The 21,138-nt window shown below is 52.5% G+C and overlaps 1 protein-coding gene across 6 annotated transcripts in view; it reads left to right on the plus strand.

Annotated features, from left to right (window-relative positions):
• Positions 1 to 21,138, plus strand: part of DOT1L (DOT1 like histone lysine methyltransferase) — a 70,797-nt gene that overhangs the window by 35,920 nt on the left and 13,739 nt on the right. For 5 of the 6 annotated variants that reach the window (XM_066342881.1, XM_066342919.1, XM_066342873.1 and 2 more), the window contains 14 exons: positions 3,949 to 4,004; positions 8,154 to 8,233; positions 10,705 to 10,773; positions 11,483 to 11,589; positions 12,077 to 12,118; positions 13,128 to 13,238; positions 13,517 to 13,751; positions 14,825 to 14,938; positions 15,817 to 15,908; positions 16,347 to 16,448; positions 16,810 to 16,947; positions 18,084 to 18,209; positions 19,912 to 20,396; positions 20,579 to 20,714. In XM_066342881.1, the coding sequence (XP_066198978.1) occupies positions 3,949 to 4,004; positions 8,154 to 8,233; positions 10,705 to 10,773; positions 11,483 to 11,589; positions 12,077 to 12,118; positions 13,128 to 13,238; positions 13,517 to 13,751; positions 14,825 to 14,938; positions 15,817 to 15,908; positions 16,347 to 16,448; positions 16,810 to 16,947; positions 18,084 to 18,209; positions 19,912 to 20,396; positions 20,579 to 20,714 (1,893 nt within the window). The remainder of the gene's footprint in view (positions 1 to 3,948; positions 4,005 to 8,153; positions 8,234 to 10,704; positions 10,774 to 11,482; positions 11,590 to 12,076; positions 12,119 to 13,127; positions 13,239 to 13,516; positions 13,752 to 14,824; positions 14,939 to 15,816; positions 15,909 to 16,346; positions 16,449 to 16,809; positions 16,948 to 18,083; positions 18,210 to 19,911; positions 20,397 to 20,578; positions 20,715 to 21,138) is intronic. The other variant, XM_066342908.1, reaches the window with a different exon arrangement.

The raw sequence follows: 21,138 nt of genomic DNA on the forward strand, positions 1-21,138 counted from the left end.
GCTGGTGAGCCGACGCTAAAGCCGGCGATCTTGGGGTTTCTAACCTGGGTCCTTAGCATCCAAGGCCAATGCTCTATCCACTGCACCACCACCTGGTCAGGCAAAACACAGGTTTTTTTACATTAAAAAAAATACTCCATATTTCTGGAGAGTGAGCCCAATAATTCCAAGCACACCATGTAAGAGTTTTTATTGACCCAGTTCCCGGAACAGCTCTGATCGATCCATGAGTGGCCATCAGCATTCTGTTGGGAGTGCTGTTTGGGAGGAGGCTGGTGTGGGTGTCCTAGTCACATCACTTCTCCTTCCTTCTTCCTCCCCCTGTCACCATCAAGTGGCAGCGCCTAGCCCTATGGGTGTTCGGGAGTCAGTGACACATCTGAACGTTGTACTGTATTATTGGAAACCATCTTGTTCTTTGGGTCTCATGGAGCTCAAGGTGCTTATTAGTCCCATGTGGCCCCTGCAAAGTAGCAGGGACCAGAATTCGACTAAAAGGACACTTGGAAAAAAATAATAATAAAAATTAAAAAAATAAAAATAAAATAAATAAATAAAAGGACACTTGGTCCTAGCTCTGGCAGTGTGTGGAACAAGCTGGCTGCAGGCTGAGCAGCTGTTTGTGCTCTGGTGTCCTCTCTCGTGCTTCTGGAGCTTGTCCTATTGGGCACAGCCCTGCTCCAAGAGGTTGTAGTAGGAGTCTGCCTGATTACTTAATGTTTGGATTTGGCAGGAACATGTGTCCTGGGTCTTGAGAGACCTCCAAACAGTTTTCTGTGGCTTTGACCAGACGCTGGGTTGGCACATGGGAGTCCTGCCTCATGTTACTTAAGAACTGGAAAGGAAACAAAGCCAGCAGGAGCCTAAAAATAGCCCAGTGTGCTTTTCTAGGCTCCAAAGCCTGCTTCTCAAGGATCTCCTGTGGCCTGCTGCCTCTTTGGTTTCCCTCTTTACCCACAGAGGCACCGCCCAGCCAGGCAAGGCCATCTTCTGCCCTTTCCCCTTCCTATCCTGTAGCCCAGCACTTTCCAGGTGGCCAGGCCCTTCCTGCCCGCTCACATTCCTCCTTCCCTTGGAGCCTGTTCCCTCCTTCCATATGGCTTTTGTCTGCTTATCTGTCATACCTCAGGGCACCCCTTCCACATGGAGACACTTGGTTCAGCTCTCTGCCCAGGCTGATGTCTGGAGCCCCCGTGGCACCTCAGTTGTCTGCTCACAGCCTGATCCTGTGCTCTTGGCTCCTAGTGATGGGCCTGGCACATAGATTTCATTCGTCCAGTGTATGGTACCTTGTGCAGCAACAGCATCATGGAAGTGCTGCTTGGGAAAGGTACCCAGCACCTGTGGACCTGCCTGTGCCCCTGGGGATAGGTGCCTCTCCAGGAAGTGTTTCAGGGCCTCCACCTGGGTAAGAGTGGTTCTCCTCAGGCTTGTCCACATTAGGATGGCCTGGTGCTGCTGACAAGCAGACCCAGAAGGTACAGAGCTTCTGGGCACTGGAATGCTGGCTGCTTCCTCCTTAGGAAAGTCACCTGGAGCTGCATGCATTCTGGAGGCATAGACGTACCTTTACTCTGGTCCTTCTCTGTGTTGAGTCCCTTGGCAGTTCAGCCAGGCATCATCTGTGGATCTGTGACTGCTCCTAGGCAGGCTGGAAGAGCAACAAAGCCTCCAGCCTCCACCTGGCTTTGGGTGGGGCCTGCCTCAATCTCCCCATTGGAGTGAATGCTTCACACAAGCCAAGGGTGGTGACTCCTGGGAAGATGCCTGGGAGGTGGAGCTGACTGGGACAGGGGTGCAATTGCCCTGCCTGAGTCAGATCCTGGACCTGTCTGGTGACCCAGAACACAAGCAAATAGGGTTTGGCCGTGGAAAAGATGATGTGCATGCTAGTTGTTCCTCCCATCTCTTTCCCTTCGTGCATGTCTCTATAGATAGGAGAAACAGATCTCAGTGATGTTGAGGCCAGCCATGGAATCGTGTGTGTGTGTGGGGGGATCATGTACATCTTTCTGGCCAGAGTTAACTCAGGCATGTTGTCCCCAGTGACACAGAGCCCACTCAGCCAATCATTTGGATGGTCACAGCCCAAGAGTGGTGGAGCTCAGCAGGCATGGGTCAGGACTATGGCTGTTTTTTTGTCTCAAATAGGCCAAAATAAGCAGTGGTGCTGTGGCTTAAAACATTGTGGCTTGTGTGGGAGAGCTTCCAGGGAAAGGGGTCACATCAGGAGGAGCCTAAAGTCACCTGTGTCAGGACCACTCCCAGCTGCAGGGACTTGAAGGGAAGACCCCAGGACAAAGCAGATAGTTGTCCACGTGGCTGTGATTTATACAGAGACAGGACAGCAGATAGATACTAAGTTTGTTCTAGGAGCTTTGTCTTGCACATTTCCAGTGAAGATTTTGGACTTGAGTCACTTACCCATGTCTTGGCTGAGCTGTTTGTAGGCACTAATGGCAGATTCAGAAGTTTCTCTGCTGGGGAGAGGATTCAGAGATATGATACCCACAGTGTGGGTGGGGCCTCCTGCAGCACCTGAACAGTTTAGAACTGGCCACTTCCCCATGCCCTGTGCTGTCACATTATGAGCTGTCCTGGGTGGTTTCCCTGTGTGCACTGGAGGACATAGGATTCACAGCCGCTTCTGCCCCAGGCGCATGGTCTCACTGCATTGTGGCAGCAACACCTATAGGACACTCTGCTCAGGGGCTTCCTTCTGCCCTGTCCTGAGAGTGATGCAGTGACCATCGGGGTCATGCTCTTTTCTCGAGAAGCAGGGTTCTTGGTCACATGATGGCATTTGTGGGGGTATGGATGAAGACCGATCAGCATTCACCCTCAGCTCCTGACAACCACTAATCCAGTTCCTGTCTCTGGATTTGCCTGTTCTGGACATTTCACATAAATGGAATCACACACTGTGTGGCCTTTTGTGTCTGGCTTCTCACTGAGCAGGCATGTGTTCAAGGTTCATCTACATTGTGGCGAGTGTCAGTGCTTCACTCCTTTTCATGTTTGAGCAGTGTTTTCCAATGTGGGTCACTTGTGTTTTTCTGTCCATCTATGGATGGGCATTTGGGTTCCCACCTTTGGACTGCTGTTAATCCTGCTGTCCTGGATGTCCAGTAGAGGTTTTTGTGGGGACGTGTTTTTCAGTTGCCTTGGATAGACACTGAGGGCTGGTGGTGATAGCCTTTTTTAAGAATTACAAAACCAATTCTCTTGGTTTAGTAAACGTTACAGCTCAGGACAGTTCAGTTATTAAGAGCTGTGTCCTCTTAGGCAGACTTTGTCCTTGAGGCAGAATGACATCAGTCTGCTAATAAAAGTAGTACTGATAGCAGGTTTTAAAGGTACAGACAGTACTATTCTCAGGTAAAACAGGTCAGAGAGCCACAGTACAGGTGCATCCTGTGTCCCAGAAGGAAGCCTAGCTGACTCGGCATGCAGGCCTCTCTTGCAGTCAGTGGTCTGTGTCCTGGGCACTCAAGGGAATGCCCGATATAGGTTTATTGTAGCCTTTGCTAACCCACCCTCTGTCCAGAACATCCTACCTGGTAGGGCAATGATCTTCCTTGGCTCTGCAAACTGTGTTGGGTTGCCCCCTGCTGACACTGAGTGGACACAACATCGTGACTTTGGGCACATTCTCTAGTGTCTTCATTGCTCTGTGCATTGACCCCTGCGATGGGTGCTAAAGCACTAGTCTGGGTACCCATTCTGGTGGCCCATGATGACCCACACTGCAGTGCCTAGTCTCTGCTTATCCTGACTATCTTCTCCCTTTGGAGCTGCCGGCAGCCACACCTCAGTCTTACCTCAACCTTGTGTCCTGCCCACTTTTGCAACTTTGTGCTCATTTCATCTGTTCCTTGCCAGGTGGGGGGCTGGCTCGGGCCAAACAAGACCAGTGATGAGCACTTGTCCCTGTTTTCTTCCTTTCAGCTGGAAAGAGGCGATTTCCTCTCAGAGGAGTGGAGAGAGCGGATAGCCAACACAAGGTATGGCGGGTGTGAGAGTCGCCACTCACGGTACCTCAAGGACAGTGCTGGGGCCTGGCTGAGCAGGGCACCCCGGGAGGGTTCCGCTTGCACAAGTCCCTTTGTGGTGGTCATGGCTTCCAGGTGTGGCTGCCATTCCCAAGGGAGCTGGATGGCAGAAGCAGTTTGAGCTTCCCTTCTCTTCCCTTCCCTTCTGGTTTGGGCTGCCAGGGGTAACTCTCAGCACTGTCAGCAGGGCAGGTGGTTAGTGACCAGCCCAGAACTAGTGTGGCCGGTCCCTCACAGTCTGTCAAGAAGAGTCCTTTCCTACTTTTGCAGCTAGGGAGGGAAAGCTACCCAGAAATCTCAGCCTGGGCTCAGCTCTTGCTGTGTCTGCCCTTGGACACTGTGCCCATTCCTCCTCCCTGACATGGTCAGGGAAGGCTGTTTCCCCTCACTCTGTGGGGTCAGTGTAGTTTGGGCATGAGCAGTCTGTCTTGACTGCAAAACCACACACATCCTGAGCTTACTGGCAGGTCTGCCTACATGGTCCTTGGATGAGAGGCCCAGAGCCCTCCCAGCTTTAGCAGGTCTCCCAGCTCAAGGGTTTGACATGTGGCCTCCATGTCCACCAGCTCCTGAAGCTGTGTCTGTGGTCCTTTCCAGTCTTCTCTCGTCATTGTCCCTTGTCCTTCTGCTGGCCTCAGGTATTTATATAGGCTGGATTTCTGGGCTCTGCCCCTAGGGTCTAGTGGAGCTGCAGATTTGATGGGCCTCTCTGGATCAGTAGTAGGGAAGGTCAGAATGTGAGGGTCTTATGTGGATCAGCTGGAGGTGGCCAGGACCTTGGTGACTCTGTGAGGCCACAGTGCACGCTCTGGAGCACTCTTCCTGGAGAGTGGCGTGCTGGCCTTGCTGGGGAGGTTCACAGGCTTTCATTCTAACCTGCTGTCTTGTCCTTCCCTCCCTATCCTTCTGGGTGCACTGACTGCAGGTTGCTGCATGTCCCCCACTGTGTGATTCTTGAGGCAAGTAGGAACTAGGCATTACTCTTTCATAGAGGTGTCCCCCTTTATTGCTTGTAAGCCTACTGTCCCCTAATGGCAAGGTCCTCCCCATCTTGAGAAAATCATGCTGACTCCATGGATGTTCCCATCGAACAGGGGCTGGGGCTATGCTGCTGTTGTGGTCTGAGTGGAGTCTGAGCACAGTGAAGGACCTCTCCAGTAGGAGAACCCCACCCTCACCAAGCACTGCCTAGCAGTATCTGTGCTGCAGTGTTCTGTCTCCTGGATGTCCTGGGAATGCGAGAGCTTCCAAGAGCACACTGCACCCTGGTCTTCTTCTGCCCGTGTCTACCTGGCCTGGGATGGTCCCGTGGGCTCTTCCTATGAGTGTGGCAAGGCCTCAAGGCTCGGCTGTGCTCATCTCCCCTGGGTGTCTTCCCAGGCCTCTGCTTCCTCTCAAGGGTGTTCCCTCCTCACCAGTTCTTTTGTTTTCAGAGATGACCTCTGCCTCAGTTAGCTTCCTGGTTTTCTCAGGTTTGAGTGCTAGAGGGCAGGAGTCTCTAAAGCCGCCTTCTCTAGTCAGCAGTACCCAGGGGCCTTTATGGTTCTGCCCTCTCACTGCCTTGGTCATCTTGAGACACTGGCCTCCAGTCTTCCCAGGCTCAGTCCCAAGTGGGGCCACGGCCCAGTTCAGCTTGCCTGTCATGCTCTTCCCATCGGCACCTGGGGTGCCCCCATCCCACTTCAAACCTCACTGTCTTCTCTGTTTCTCTTTGATCAAACAGGGAGTGAGCTGCTGGCTTTTATTTACAATTTCAGTGTCTTTCCCTGCCAGTGACCTTGGGTTTCAAGCCAGCGACCTTGGGCTTAAGCCAGTGACCATGAGATAATGTCTATGATCCCATGCTCAAGCCAGCAACCCTACGCTCAAGCTGGTGAGCCTGCACCCAAGCCAGATAAGCCTGTGCTCTAGCCAGTGACCTCATGGTTTCGTACTTGGGTCCTCAGCATCCCAGGCCAACACTCTATCCACTGTGCCACTGTCAGTAAGGCACGATTTCTTTTTTTGTGTGTGACATTTTATTATTATTTTTTATTTTTTTGTATTTTTCTGAAGCTGGAAACAGGGAGAGACAGTCAGACAGACTCCCGCATGCGCCCGACCGGGATCCACCCGGCACGCCCACCAGGGGGCGATGCTCTGCCCATCCGGGGCGACGCTCTGTTGCGACCAGAGCCACTCTAGCGCCTGGGGCAGAGGCCAAGGAGCCATCCCCAGCGCCCGGGCCATCTTTGCTCCAATGGAGCCTCGGCTGCGGGAGGGGAAGAGAGAGACAGAGAGGAAAGAGAGGGGGGTAGTGGAGAAGCAGATAGGTGCCTCTCCTGTGTGCCCTGGCCGGGAATCGAAATGATTTCTTGATTTTAAAGCTATTGAGACTTAAAGCAAGTAGTGTGGGGATGACAGCTCACTCTATTTTCCTTTACATTCAAAAGGGGAAGTAGGCCCTGGCCGGTTGGCTTAGTGGTAGAGCATCGGCCTGGCATGCAGAAGTCCCGGGTTCGATTCCCAGCCAGAGCACACAGGAGAGGCGCCCATCTGCTTCTCCACCCCTCCCCCTCTCCTTCCTCTCTGTCTCTCTCTTCCCCTCCCGCAGCCGAGGCTCCATTGGAGCAAAGTTGGCCCGGGCGCTGAGGATGGCTCTGGTTGCAACAGAGCAACGCCCCGGAGGGGCAGAGCATCGCCCCCTGGTGGGCAGAGCATCGCCCCTGGTGGGCGTGCTGGGTGGATCCCGGTCGGGCGCATGCGGGAGTCTGTCTGGCTGTCTCTCCCTGTTTCCAGCTTCAGAAAGATACAAAAAAAAAAAAAAAAAAAAAAAAAAGGGAGGGAAGTAACCCCCTGTTTGTAGTTCTGTTCGTGGCACAGTTTTTGTCATGGCACAGTTTTAATCTGGGAGCACTTATAGCAGACAGCAAAGCCACAAGACTCCAAGCATGAAACTGTCTCTTACCTTTGGGTCTTCATGTGAACCAGCTGCACAAATGTTTCTAGAGTTGTGACCCACAGGGTTGTGACCCACAGGTTGAGAACCGCTGCTCTAGGCCCTGTCCGGTTGGCTCAGTGGTAGAATGTCAGCCCCATGTGTAGATATTCCAGGTTCAATTTCTGGTCAGGGCATACAAGAAAAGCAACCATCTGCTTCTCCACCCCTCCCCTTCCCCTTCTCTCTGTTTCTCTCTCTCTCTCTCCCTCCCTCCCTCCCTCCCTCCCTCCTGCAACCATGGCTCAATTGGTTAGAGCAAGTTGGCCCTGGATACTGAGGATTGTTCTATGGTGCCTCTGCCTCAGGTACTAAAAATAGCTCAGTTGCTGAGCAATGGCTCTAGGTGGGCAGAGCATCGCCCCTAGTGGGCTTGCCAGGTGGATCCCCATTGGAGCACATGCGGGAGTCTGTCTCTCTATATCCCCTCCTCTCACTTAAAAAAAAATCTAAGAGTTTCTCTAAGTGGGCATGGATCAAGTTGGGTAAGTGAGGGAGCAGTTGGGGGAACACCTGTCCCCATTGGGGGCAGCAGACCCCTAGCTGTCTCAGCAGTCATCTGCAGACTGGTCATCAGCTACCAGAGAACATTTGAAAAAGCGAGACAGGCTGAGCCACACTCTCCTTTGGAAGAGCTTTGCTTCTGATCCTGAGAATCCTTGACAGGGTCACATTTAGATAGGTGCAGCCTGACTCAGTCATGCTAACTTCCTGTCTTGGTATTTGGTTATCTTCACACTCTTGTCCCCAATTGACAGTAGTGCTGCCTGCATTCCAGCCCAGAAATATCCAAGGGGCAGGCAGGGACCACCAACCATTCAGTTCAGGTTGACCCAGGGCACCTTTGCCTGCACTTGTCTATCTTGTTTTTTTCCAGAGAAGCCAGGAATGTAGTAGTCATGGAAAATTGTGAGTTGTTGTATGTTAGCAACAGACTGGGGCACCTGTTACACCCTGTGGGCCAGAGCCCATTCCCTGGGTCCGGTAGAGGTGGTGCGGGCAGAGCCTGGGGATGCTTCACAGCGGAACTGGCAGTGGAGGCGGTAGGCATCATTTGCACTGGCGCTCTATACACGTGTGAAGATGGAACCTTCATTTTACTCAACTGGAATATTATTTTGCAGTGTTATATTTGTGAATAACTTTGCCTTTGGTCCTGAGGTGGATCACCAGCTGAAGGAGCGATTTGCAAATATGAAGGAAGGTAACGTACTCCCCTTTAACCTCATCCTATTGTGGCTCCCATGTGCTTATCATGCTTCTCAAGCCACCACCCCTCAGTCTGGCTAGATTTGAAACAGATCACAGGTGTGAGAGTTCTTCTAAATCTTCATATCCATCCATTTCGGGCCCATTTGAAAGGCCTCAGGCAGCAGAGATGCCTTGACTGGTTCTCACTGTCACCTGAGGTGCCTGGTCAGGCGCCTCCCAGCTTGGTGTCTGGAGTGGAATAGACCGAACTTCCCCGCACTGCTCAGCCAGCCTGAGGGACTTGGCTGGGTGTCCAGATTAGCAAGTAAGATACAGACTGTCCGTTTAAATGTGAATCTCCTATGGACAGTAAACAGCTTTTTAGTACAAGGATGCTCCAGCTTTTACCAAAGGAATATCATGTGTATCTGAAATTCACACTAGAACCAGCATCCCTGTTTGTCTGGCAACCTTAACCTGGGGGCACTGAGGGGGGCACTGGGGCATCCAGCCCTGGTCCTTCTGCATTTTCTGGGACTTTCTTGTTTGGAACCACCCCTTCCTAGCAAGAGCCACCCTACTGCTTCTCTCTGTCTCCCTTTCCTCCATCCCAGGTCAAATAGGGAGAAGGTCATAGACCTAGATAGCTTTTATCTGCTTTCAGCATCTCTAGTTTCATGTTCATGTGTGAGTATATGTGTGTGTGTGTGTGTGTATGGTTGTTAATCATTTGTAAAGGTGCTATGCACTGCACCCTGCACATACCCCATCTCCTGAGCCTTCAGGCCCCTCCTTCACCACCTACATTTCCCCAGAAAAGGACTGGGATTCCTGTGGCCTCGGTCCCAACCTGCTTTGAACTTTCCCAGTAGTCAAGAGTGCCTCTTTTGTTTTCTAACTCTCCAGCCAACAGTCATGAGTACACTTCAGGTCTTGAACTGTTATAGGATTTTTTAAGAAAATGGCCCCTCCATCTTTTTTTTCTTTTAAGTGAGAGGAGGGGAGATAGAATTCCTCATAGTCCTGACAGGGATCCAACCGGCAACTCCTGTTTGAGGCCAATGCTCTAATCAACGGAGCTATTCTTAGCACCTGAAAGCCGGCACTTGGACCAACTGAGCTATCCAGTGGCTATGAGTGGGAAAGAGAGAGAGAAGGGAGAGAGGGAGAAGAGAAGCAGATGGTTGTATCTCATGTGTGCCCTGACTAGGAATTGAACTGGGACTTCACACTGGGCCGTCACTCTATCCAGTGGGCCAACTGGCCAGGGCCCGCCCCTCCATCTTTTTTGATGATGCTCATGCGGTATCTGGGCTCATTTTCCTGTGGGATGTCATCTGTGCTGGACTCCCCCCTTGTGGTGAGCTTAGCTTTGCCCCTCTGAGCCCTGTTTTCTGTAGGTCTCAGTATCTGGTTGTCACACATGGGCTAGCTCAGGGGCAAAACTGCCTGTGAAGCCCTCTGGTCACTGATCTGTTGTCCTGCAGTGACATGCTCTCAAAAGTCCGCTCATGCACCTGTTGTGTGGGTGTTGCGGAGTAGCAGACTCCTGATGTGAGCAATCTGTGGACCCCTGGGTTTTATTTCATCATATCCCACGCTCTTAGATTCTCCATGACTTTGAATACTCTATGTGGTCTCCAGCTCTCACGCATTACCTGACACAATGAGACTCCTGCCTGATTCTGCACCTGGTCGGCTCTGGGATGCATCATCCCACCTGATGGGAGACTGCTCTCAAGAACAGTCTAGGCTTTGGGGAAATCCTCTGACTGGGGTGTTGTGGGGTTGTGGTGTGTATGAGTATGTGTATGCACGCATGTGTATATGGTGTGAGCCTCAAATGGATTCTTCCTGACTTCCTATTTCAATGAAACAGTATTATTTTCTTTTATTTTTTTTTCATTTGGCTCTTTTTTCTGACACTACAAAGTTTGACATTAACATGTTTACTTTGGTGTTTTCTTTAGTCCATGTGGAGCGTTGTCATAATTATAACATGAGCATCACCACTCATGTTTGCTTACCATGGCAGGTGTGACAGTTTGTTTCCTCTGTGGAACGACTACACTAACATGGGGTGTTAGTGTAATAACTGTTTTCTGTGCTGCGGTTCCTGACCTGACACATAGGCTCTTTCTGTCTGGGTGGGTGTATGGGTTGCTGGTGCCTCCCAGAGTCAGTGTGGTACGTGGGATACATCTATGTATGTGGGCTTACTGGGCCAGAGGTCGGCACCTGTAGGATTTCAGGAGGTCCTGGGCAAGTTTATACAGGAAAGTTTTTGTAAGTCAGGCCTAAGCATATTTTAGTTTTGCTTTTACTTATAGGAAATGTTTAGGACTCACGATTCCTGGCTGTTTGTGTGCTCAGTGTGCTCATTTGTTCCTTTGTAGCATCCCCTGCTCTAACTTCCATTATCCTTTCGTTGGTGTATATGACTGATTTCCCCATGAGTGGCAGTAATCAGCTTTTGTGTTTCAGGTGGCAGAATTGTGTCCTCGAAGCCCTTTGCACCTCTGAACTTCAGAATAAACAGTAGAAACTTGAGTGGTAAGAAACTCTCATTGTGCTAAATTCTTATGGTCTTAAGCATCTAGATAGATGTGTTGGTACTGGGTCCCTCCTTGGTACTGCTGACTTCAGGGTCGAGTCATCTCTCTGTGGGCTTCCTGGGAATCCACTTGATGCCAGGAACACCCCCATCACGACCACCACAGAAGTCCCCAGATATTGCACAGTGCCCCTTGGGGACAGAAAAACCCAGGTTGAGACCTGTACATTTGACAGGAGGTTATGAAGACTTAGTGGTTCATAAGCTGCTTTGTGTGCCTGAGGGGGAAATGGCTGGTGTGTGCAATGGGCTGGCTCTGGGTGCATATTCCTTTAGCAAGAGGAGCTGGACTTCTGGCCTCCTGGGGAAGAGTCATGTTACTCTGTGGCGCTCAGCCTTGGGATCACAATTTCTGAGGTGCTAGGCATCATAGTAGCCATGTTCTTTCCAAATGGTCCTCAAGTGCTTTTCCATCCCACCCAGTCAGGCTCGTTGCCGTTTTCCTTGGACAAGCACCTGGGTTAGCAGGGACTATTGCGCATGCCGTGTGCCTCCCTGACCTGCCAGCGTGCTGCTATCCAGGCACCTCGCCAGCGTGGCGAGTGGGACGGCCCCACGTGATGAGGGCGCATGGTTCTGCTCCCTTCCTGCCTCGCCCGAGTCATTGCCCCAGGTGTGCAAGGCCCTAACCTGTGCCCGTCGTTGCAGACATCGGCACCATCATGCGCGTCGTGGAGCTCTCACCCCTGAAGGGCTCAGTGTCGTGGACGGGGAAGCCCGTCTCCTATTACCTGCACACCATCGACCGCACCATAGTAAGTGTCCCTGTGGGTGAGGCCCAGGCCTTCCCAGAAAGCTTCCTCCATCCTCCCTCTTCCCTCTCGCCTGCCTCTACAGCACTTTCCCTGGAGGATCTGTGACACCGTTGACCCACTGCATGAGTGGGAGCCAAGGGCTCTTTGTCTTCCCTCTTTGCTCCCAGTCCTTGTGTAAGGCAAACATTGTCCTGAATGACATGATGATAATGGACTTGGCCTCAATGTCAGAGGCCTCTGGTGTTTGGGGAGCCCATGAACAAGCCAGCCTGCTTCCCACCCAAATCACTTCATGTGAGGCAACCCTGCGGCTTTGCACAGCCCAGGTGTGGGAACCTGCATTCGGGGTGGCCCTCTGGGCAGTGGCGCATCTCCATGACAGCTCCAAGGACATCTCATGTTGGGGGATGTTGGGAGTTGCTCTTGTCCTGACAGGGTTTCGGACTGATGTCTAATAAGATTTTTTTCTTTCTTTTTTCATCTTTAGCTTGAAAACTATTTTTCTAGTCTGAAAAACCCAAAACTCAGGGTACGTATGTGTTTTCCTTGTTGAACGTCATGGGTATGCTGGAACATGGGTATGCTCTTGATGAGCTTAATGGAATTTTAAGTGGTAGATGGGGAGTGCTGGTTTGGGGATGGGGGTTATGGATCCCGTGGGACCACACTTCCTGTCACAAGTCTTTTGGGAACTAGGTTGAGTGAGTTTCAACCTTTGAATAACGTTGTGGTAACTTGGTGAAGTGTTGCAGAATGTAGAACTGGGAGTCACTCACGGACCACCATGTTTAGAACTCAAGATGTTCCTCTCTGTACAGCTGCTTCTAAGCAGTGCACCATGCTTATTAGAGGGGAATGGCCTAGATTCTGACATGGTGGTTTTGCTGCCAGTCAGAAATGCCCAGTGCTCGAACCCACCTCCTCTAAACCTCAGGACATCTGCCCAAATGTCTGTGTTTCTGGAGATGCCAACAAACGTCTGAGCAGGAAGCCCCCGCCCCCTGGAATCCCATGTCATTCCAGCCATACTTGGGGTGTCTAGGTCTTAATCCCCTAGCAAGCTAAGCCAGCCAGCACCATCCTCTTTCACTTTCCCATGGCCTGTCCAGTAACTCTCACTTAGCACAGATGGGCCTCGTTGCGTGGCTGCATGTACTGCCCGAGAGGGGAGAAGCCTGTCAAGCAGCTTCTTTGCCTCACATTCAAAGCCTTTTTGTCTTTGATTTCATTTCCTTGCACATACCACACACAGTACAGAAAGCTGTGGGTTTCTGACCCAGGAGATCTAGGGATGTCTACACCCATGGAATAGGCACACACATGGCTCCAGGCTGGCTAAGGGGCCAGGGACAGCTCACGAGCTTCTCTGCTTTAGTTTCTTCCTCTACCGTGGTGAGAGGAGTTGACATGAACAGAGCATGAGGTAGGCCAGTTGACCTACCTCAGTGGCTGAGATGATGCTGGCACTTTTGGGTCATGTCCACATTTTCGGGGACATGTTGGCACTTCGGGGGACATGACCAACTCTTGCTTTCAAGGAGGAACAAGAGGCAGCTCGGCGTCGGCAGCAGCGAGACAACAAGAGTAATACGACCACCCCCACAAAGGTGCCTGAGAGCAAGGCAGCTGTGCCTGCAGACACCTCTGTGGTAAGCACCCTGCACCCTGGGCTTGGGGCTGTGTGTGGCTGTTGATGAGTACAGACCCTGGTCACCCCTCACCATAGAGCGAGGGGCTCTTCCAACCAGGAAGGTGGTGCTGGTTCATACACGTGTTTGTCAGCACTGATCATTGGGCTGGAGGAGGGAGAGGGCTCCTGGGGTGTGGGCTGTCACTATTCAGTTTTCAGTCACTCTCCTTGATTCTGTGTTGTCGGCGCATTAATAATGGTGTGGGAGTTGCTCTCTCAATGGCCCCTGTCCACTAGGATTCTGGTGCTGAAGAAGAAAAAACAGCAACGACCACTATCAAAAAGCCGTCCCCCTCCAAAGCACGGAAGAAGAAGCTGAACAAGAAGGGGCGGAAGCTGGCCGGCCGGAAGCGTGGACGTCCCAAGAAGATGAGCACTGCAAACTCCGAGCGTAAGCCCAAGAAGAACCCTACTGCACTGGACCTGCTGCACGCCCAGACTGTGTCCCAGACGGCGGCGCCCTCACCGCAGGGTGAGCTGGTCCTCAGAGCCTGCCCCAGGGCCCTCTTGCTGCTCAGGCTATATGGTTCATGCTTCCAAGGGCACCTTGGATGTCCTTGGGGTTCACCTGGGCCTCGCTTCACCCCAATAGTCTGCCAAGAGTGGGCCCTGGTGGAGGATTTCCTGTCGCATTCTGCTAGCCACGGCTTTTTTTTTTTTCCATTTTTTCCGAAGCTGGAAATGGGGAGGCATTCAGACAGACTCCCGCATGCGCCCGACCGGGATCCACCCGGCATGCCCACCAGGGGGCGATGCTCTGCCCCTCTGGGACGTCGCTCTGTTGCATCCAGAGCCACTCTAGCGCCTGAGGCAGAGGCCACAGAGACATCCCCAGCGCCCGGGCCATCTTTACTCCAATGGAGCCTCGCTGCGGGAGGGGAAGAGAGAGACAGGAAAGAGAGGGGGAGGGGTGAAGAAGCAAATGAGCGCCTCTCCTGTGTGCCCTGGCCTGGAATCAAACCCGGGACTCCTGCACGCCAGGCCGACACTCTACCGCTGAGCCAACCGGCCAGGGCCTAGCCAAGGCTTTGATAAGATCAGCAGCTATGGCAGAAATGACACTGGTCGTAGAAATTTCTTAGATTATGAGGGCTTTCGTTTTGCCTTCTAGAACTGCTGAGGTGCAGTGTCTGGTCATGCCTTTGACTGTAGCAGCCGCTTGAGTCTTATATTTAAAAAAGCAGAGCCTGACCAGGTTGTAGCGCAGTGGATAGAGCATTGGACAGCGACGCGGAGGACCCAGGTTCGAAACCCTGAGGTCGCCAGCTTGAGCCCAAGGTTGCTGGCTTGAGCAAGGGGTCACTCGTTCTGTTGTAGCCCCTGGTCAAGGCACATATGAGAAAGCAATCAATGAACAGCTAAGGTGCCGCAATGAAGAATTGATGCTTCTCATCTCTCCCCCATCCTGTCTGTCCCTATCTGTCCCTCTCTCTGTCTGTCTCTGTCACAAAAGAAAAAGCAGAAAAGTTCCATAGAACAACCTGGAATTCCCCAGGAGATCATACTGGTCAGTTGTTAACACATGAATTCTGCTGTCTCCTGCAGATGCATACAAGTCACCTCACAGCCCATTCTATCAGCTACCTCCCAGTGTGCAGCGGCACCCCCCCGACCAGCTGCTGCTGGCACCCACCCCGCCAGCACTGCAGAAGCTGCTAGGTAAGCCAGCACCGTGAACGCTGTGGGTTCACATGTGAATTCCAACTTAACATCTCTGTGAGGAGAGAGGAGGGTTTGAGGTTCTGCCTCTCTGGTTAGCCTTCTGTGATGTCTGTGGCAGGCTAACCACACTAGAGTCCTGACGGCTCAGGTCAGTTCTGACAGGTGACACTCAGGCTTTCAGGCCAGCAGGGTCTGTGTGGTTGTTTTAGGCTGAGGTTCTGCCCCCCAAGGGACACTGGGCCATGTCTGGGGACGTCTGTAGTTGTTACACTGTGGGGGGCTTCTGTATAGAGTAGGGGAAAGGGATTCTGCTCAGTCTCTCACAGTGCTTAGGATGGCCTCACAGAGGCTGACCCAGCTCCAGTGTTCTTAGGTGGGGGCAGGGCCCGTCAGAGATGAACTGGGGCTGTGAGCCAGTTCAGAGGCCTTGTGAGCCGAGCATCTGCTTGCCTTGGACTCAGCCACGAAGCCTCTCATTTCTAAAAATGCAGTGAAGGAAGCTCCCTCAAATCATGGGAGCCATCAGTCTCCCCAGTTCAATATCAATAGTTTGTGTTTATAGGGGAAATTGGCAGATTTGGTCACTGGAACCCACAGTCTTACGGAGAAGGAAAATTTGGGTGGGGATGGGAGGAGCTGCAGAGGGCTCAGCAGGGGTGGGGGGACTAGCCATAGGTGTGTATGGGGGGTGATATGAAGTCAGCATGGGCACCAAAGGTGCTGGCACAGTGACAGGCACTTTTTAGCAACTTCTAACAACAGGGCAGAGGGATCTTCTAGAGAAATTTGAGTGCCTATCCCTCCCCACCACCACCACAGCCTTCAGCCTTAGCCTGTTGGCTTCTGCACTGAGACCTTGTCTCCAACTCTCCTAGAGTCCTTCAAGATTCAGTACCTGCAGTTCCTGGCGTACACGAAGACCCCTCAGTACAAGGCCAGCCTACAGCAGCTGCTGGACCAGGAGAAGGTAAGGGGTGCCTGCTTCTTTGGTCCCAGTGTTTTCCAGAAGGGTAAGCCAGGCGAATCTCCCACCTGCCAGGCCTCTCATAGCCCCAGGACCTCCCAAAACATGCCTTCCTGTCATATCCCCATGTCCCTGCTTAGATGGCCTGCGCTGCCTGTGCTGAGAGATGTCTATAGATAGCAGTTAATAACTCAAATAGCCACTGAGTGGTTCCACCTTCCAATAATGTCCCAGATGGAGGACCCCGGCAGGAGTCCCGTGTATGCATGCATTGCTGCATCTGGGCGTAGGGAGGGAGTAGCTCTCGTACTTCCCAGAACAACAGTGCTCTTTATTATGATGGGCTGAGATGTGTCACATCAGTGCTCCTCCTTGGAGCCGATTTGAGGGAAGGGATGATATGGGTGGGGCTTATAATCACTGGTCCTCTGTCCCCTACAGGAGAAGAATGCCCGGTTGCTGGGTGCTGCACAGCAGCTGTTCGGCCACTGTCAGGCCCAGAAAGAAGAAATAAAGAGGCTCTTCCAGCAGAAACTGGATGAGGTAGAGCTGCCCGAGGCCAGGATGACCCAGATACAGAACTGAGGGATGGGCAGGCCGGGGCCCTCAGCCCGGGACAGCTGAGATATGGGAAGAGGAAGGCCTGTTTCCTTTCTGGTAGTCTGGGACCTTGGCTGTGGTCAGAGGGCTGCTCCCTGTCCAGCCCCTTGTGGGGCCTGCACAGGCTTATGTCCTAGATTCACCCCTTTACTCCTCTCTCTGAGGGACTATACCTCCTTTATCCTGTCTTTGGCTAGCAAGGTGCCACCCTGCCCTTCTCTGGGCATGAATAAGCCAGTCTCCTCCCTTTTCCACCATTGCTGCACTTCCCTGCAAGCCCAGCCTTGCTGTTGTGTGTCCACAGTTGGGAGTGAAGGCGCTGACCTACAGCGACCTGATCCAAGCGCAGAAAGAGATCTCAGCTCACAACCAGCAGCTGCGAGAGCAGACAGAGCAGCTGGAAAAGGACAACAGGGAGCTGAGGAGCCAAAGCCTACAGCTGGTACGTGCGCAGCACATTCCAGAGTGAGCAAAAGCCTTAGATCCCAGTCCAGGCAGAGGGCTGGGTGTCCCTCGGTTGATGGACCTGGAGGCTACCTTTCTGATGTGTGTCCTGACATAGTGAGATGATCCAAGAATGCTTGTGGGACCCAGCACGTCCTCCTGAGGACATTTCCTATGGCCCCCTTAGTTTGCAGCAGGAAGACCAAGGGCCCGTCCTTCTCTCATTCCTAGTTCATTTTAGGAGTGCTGCTTTTCTTGCCTCTCAAGAGTACATGAGCTTAGCAAGGCCTGGGGCTGGGGCTGGAATGTGGTTTGTTAAATTCCTGTCAGGGGTATCCCAAAGGTTCATAATTTCACTAGACAGTCCTTTTATTTTATTTTATTATTTTTTGACAGAGAGAGAGAGAGACAGGGACAGCTAGGGACAGGCATACAGGAAGGGAGAGAGATGAGAAGCATCAATTCTTCGTTGTAGCACCTTAGTTGTTCATTGACTCCAACTACAATCAATCTGGCAACTACAACTACAATCCTGCTATAGCAGAGCAAGTGACCCCTTGTTCAGCTAGCAACCTTAGGCTTCAAGCGAGCAACCTCTGGGCTCATGCTAGAGACTATGGAGTCATGTCTATGATCCCATGCTCAAGCCAACAACCCCACACTCAAGCTGGTGAACCCGTGCTCAAGCCAGCGACCTCAGGGTTTCAAACCTGGGGCCTCTACATCCTGGTCCGATGCTCTATCCACTGCGCCACTACCTTGTCAGGCTAGACTGGCCTTTTAAGGGGAACTAGATTTTCCCAGTCCATACTCCTGGAGACTCATGGCACCCAAGATTGGACGTGCAGACCTTCCTTCTAATGGGCCCCATGCTTCATTACATGAGATCCTTTACCATGCTCCTGTGGGCATTTCCTATGGGGACTCTGGTTTCCTTGGACCTCCTATGCAGCTTGGCCTTCCAGAAGTGGGAGAGAGAGAGGAACTGGGAAACTGGTCCCCAGGAACACCTGCCTTGTTTGTGTTCCCCCCAGACCCAGTGTCAGGGCGAGAAGAAGGTCTGGGGGAGTCCATCTTGGCCTTCACACAACTGTGTAAATAAATGCTCATGGCCACAACTGCCCTTTCCCATAGCTGAAGGCTCGGTGCGAGGAGCTAAAGCTGGACTGGTCCACACTATCCCTGGAGAATCTGCTGAAGGAGAAGCAGGCCCTAAAGAGCCAGATCTCTGAGAAACAGAGGCACTGCCTGGAGCTACAGGTAGGGGGCCCAGGAATGGGGAGGCATCAGCCTCTCTGGGTTTCAACCATGGTGTTAGGAACATGGTCAGTGCCATTGGCAGAGACACCAAAGCTGTCCTTCTCCCAGGGACAGGGTACTAGTTTGGGTGTCACATTAACAATAGCCTAACGTTCCATTGTCGGCCTGGAGGGGAACACGGAGCAGGGCAGGTGGGCAGCACCTGATTCCAGACCTAAAGGGTGCCTGAATGGCTCCTGGTGGAACACTTCTGACACAGTCACTGAACAGTCTTTTTTTTTTTTTTTTAATGTTTCTGAAGTTGGAAATGGGGAGGCAGTCAGACAGACTCCCGCATGCACCCGACCGGGATCCACCCGGCATGCCCACCAGGGGGCGATGCTCTGCCCATCTGGGGTGTTGCTCTGTTGCAATCAGAGCCATTCTAGCGCCTGAGGCAGAGGCCATGGAGCCATCCCCAGCGCCCGGGCCAACTTGGCTCCAATGGAGCCTTGGCTGCGGGAGGGGAAGAGAGAGACAGAGAGGGAGGAGAGGGGGAGGGGTGGAGAAGCAGATGGGTGCTTCTCCTTTGTGCCCTGGCCGGGATTCAAACCTGGGACTCCTGCATGCCAGGCCGACGCTCCACCACTGAGCCAACTGGCCAGGGCCTAGTCACTGAACAGTCTTGTCTTTGCATGTTAAAATTGAACAGCTTGTACTTTGCTTGATGGGGTAACTCATTCATCGAGATAAGCTAGAAAAAAGCGCGGAGAAGGAGAAAGCATAACAGAAGCCATGGCTGAGTTCCCAAGTACAGAACCTCCAAGTAACAATAAGGAGAGTAGAGGGAGATAGGCAGCATGAGCTTGGTTTTGTGCTTCGTGTGTATAGACTGCAGCCTCTGCTGCTGCATCTCCTCAACCCAGCTTCATAACATGTGGGGCATTGCCGGTTGCCACATCCTTGGGGCTCTTTCAAGTGGTTTATTATTATAAAATGAAATTGCAGTGAATTTCTTTGCATCATTGTTTATTTTAAAGATAATTCTTTAAAGACATAGCCCCCAGGCTAGATCTGTGAGCAGTTTAAGGCCCTGTGACACGTGGCCCAGGTGTCTTATGCCCACCAAGCAAGCAGTGCGTGTCATAAAAAGAGGTTTGTTGACTGTTACCAAAGCCAGGACTTGTTTCCATGGATGTACCTGCAAGAGAAGTCTCTACAGAGAATATACTTGGTTTCTGGCTCTTCTATGTAATAAAGAAATGATATATGTCCTTATAGAAAAAAAAAATCAAAGTGTAAGGGAAAAAATGACTTGTGTCCTGACCCCTGGAAGGAAATGCTAACACAGGGTTTTCCCAATGTTGTATATTCACGGGAGCACCATATTATCTGTTCCTTACCTTCCTGGAGATGTTTTTCCGTGTCAGCAGATGCACATCTGCATAACTGCTCTTGAAACTCAAGTGCTGTCTTGTTCGTCCTCCCAGAGCACCCTGACCGGATTTGGGTGGTTGGCTGCTCTGGCCTCCCCGTCACACACAAAACCAATCTACCTCTTTACAGATACTCGGGGTGGGCATTCTTCTCACTCTCCCAGGATAGTCCCCTCCAGTGGGCTGCTGGGTATGGCTGGGCCGACCTCTACGCTGGGGCCTTCAGCAGGTGTTCAGCAGATGCTTGCCCCAAGCAAGCTGCAGACCTGACACCCTCCATCTTCCAGATCAGTATCGTGGAGCTAGAAAAGAGCCAGCGGCAGCAGGAGCTCCTGCAGCTCAAGTCCTGTGTTCCACCTGATGACAGCGTGTCTCTGCACCTGCGAGGAAAAGGCAGCTTGAGCCGGGAACTAGAGGTGGAGCCCAGCCGGCTACACCTCGAGCTGGACTGCTCCAAGTTCTCTCTGCCCCACTTCAGTAGCATGAGCCCAGAGCTCTCCATGAATGGCCACACAGCCAGCTACGAGCTCTGCAACACGCTGAGCCGGCCCTCGTCCAAGCAAAACACCCCCCAGTACCTGGCCTCCCCACTGGACCAGGAGGTTGTGCCCTGTACCCCCGGCCACAGTGGCCGGCCCCGGCTTGAAAAGCTGTCTGGCTTGGCCTTGCCAGACTACACCAGGCTCTCCCCAGCCAAGCTTGTGCTAAGACGCCATCTGAGCCAGGACCACATGGGCGCTGGCAAGGCATCCACTGGCGAGTTGCACCCACGGTGAGTGTGTGGGCCAGCGGGTCCACCCTTGGGACAGTTCCTGGCACCCTTGGGCTGTTAAAGGGTCTTAAGAGGTGTTCATCAGTTTGGAAGGGTTTGGTAGGCCCAGGTTGTCAACTCTGAATGCAAAGCCACAGCCACAGTCTCCCCAGAGAGTGACCGAGGTGGGTGTCTTATTTCAGAGCTGAGCACATCAAGGAGAATGGCCTTCCATACCAGTGCCCAGGCCTCACCAATGGCATCAAGCTGAGCCCTCAGGACCCACGGCCCTCATCCCCTGTGGCCTTACAGATGACAGGAGAAAAAGGCAGCGAGAAGGTATGGACAGCCACCAGGGGTGAAGGGGCCCTTGGAGTGGGAGCGGGTGGGTCTTCTCACCTGTGCCTGAGCCAGGGCTGTGGGGGGCTGCTCAGTGGTCATCCTGAGCAGGTCTGTTAGGAGAGAATATCCAGGTGAGGGCAATGGAGCCAGAAGAGGGTGGGGCGGGTTGAAGGGCTAGGTTTTTGTCAGTTAGGTCCCCACCCTCATTTGCTTCACCATCCTCGGACGGACGAGACTAGGAGAGTGACAGACAATAGAACCCCCTTAGGGAGGCATTGCCTATGGAGACAGGAAGAAGAGGACAATTCTACCTTTGTTCAGGTGGCAAGTTTGAGAAATATTGGAAGGTCATAGTGTAAGGACCTGGTGGTTGGTGGCAATTGTGATGGGTAGGGGCCTGGAAAGTCAGGAGAAGCAGTTG

Source organism: Saccopteryx leptura, chromosome 1, assembly GCF_036850995.1.
Source record: "Saccopteryx leptura isolate mSacLep1 chromosome 1, mSacLep1_pri_phased_curated, whole genome shotgun sequence".
NCBI classification, from domain to species: domain Eukaryota; kingdom Metazoa; phylum Chordata; class Mammalia; order Chiroptera; family Emballonuridae; genus Saccopteryx; species Saccopteryx leptura.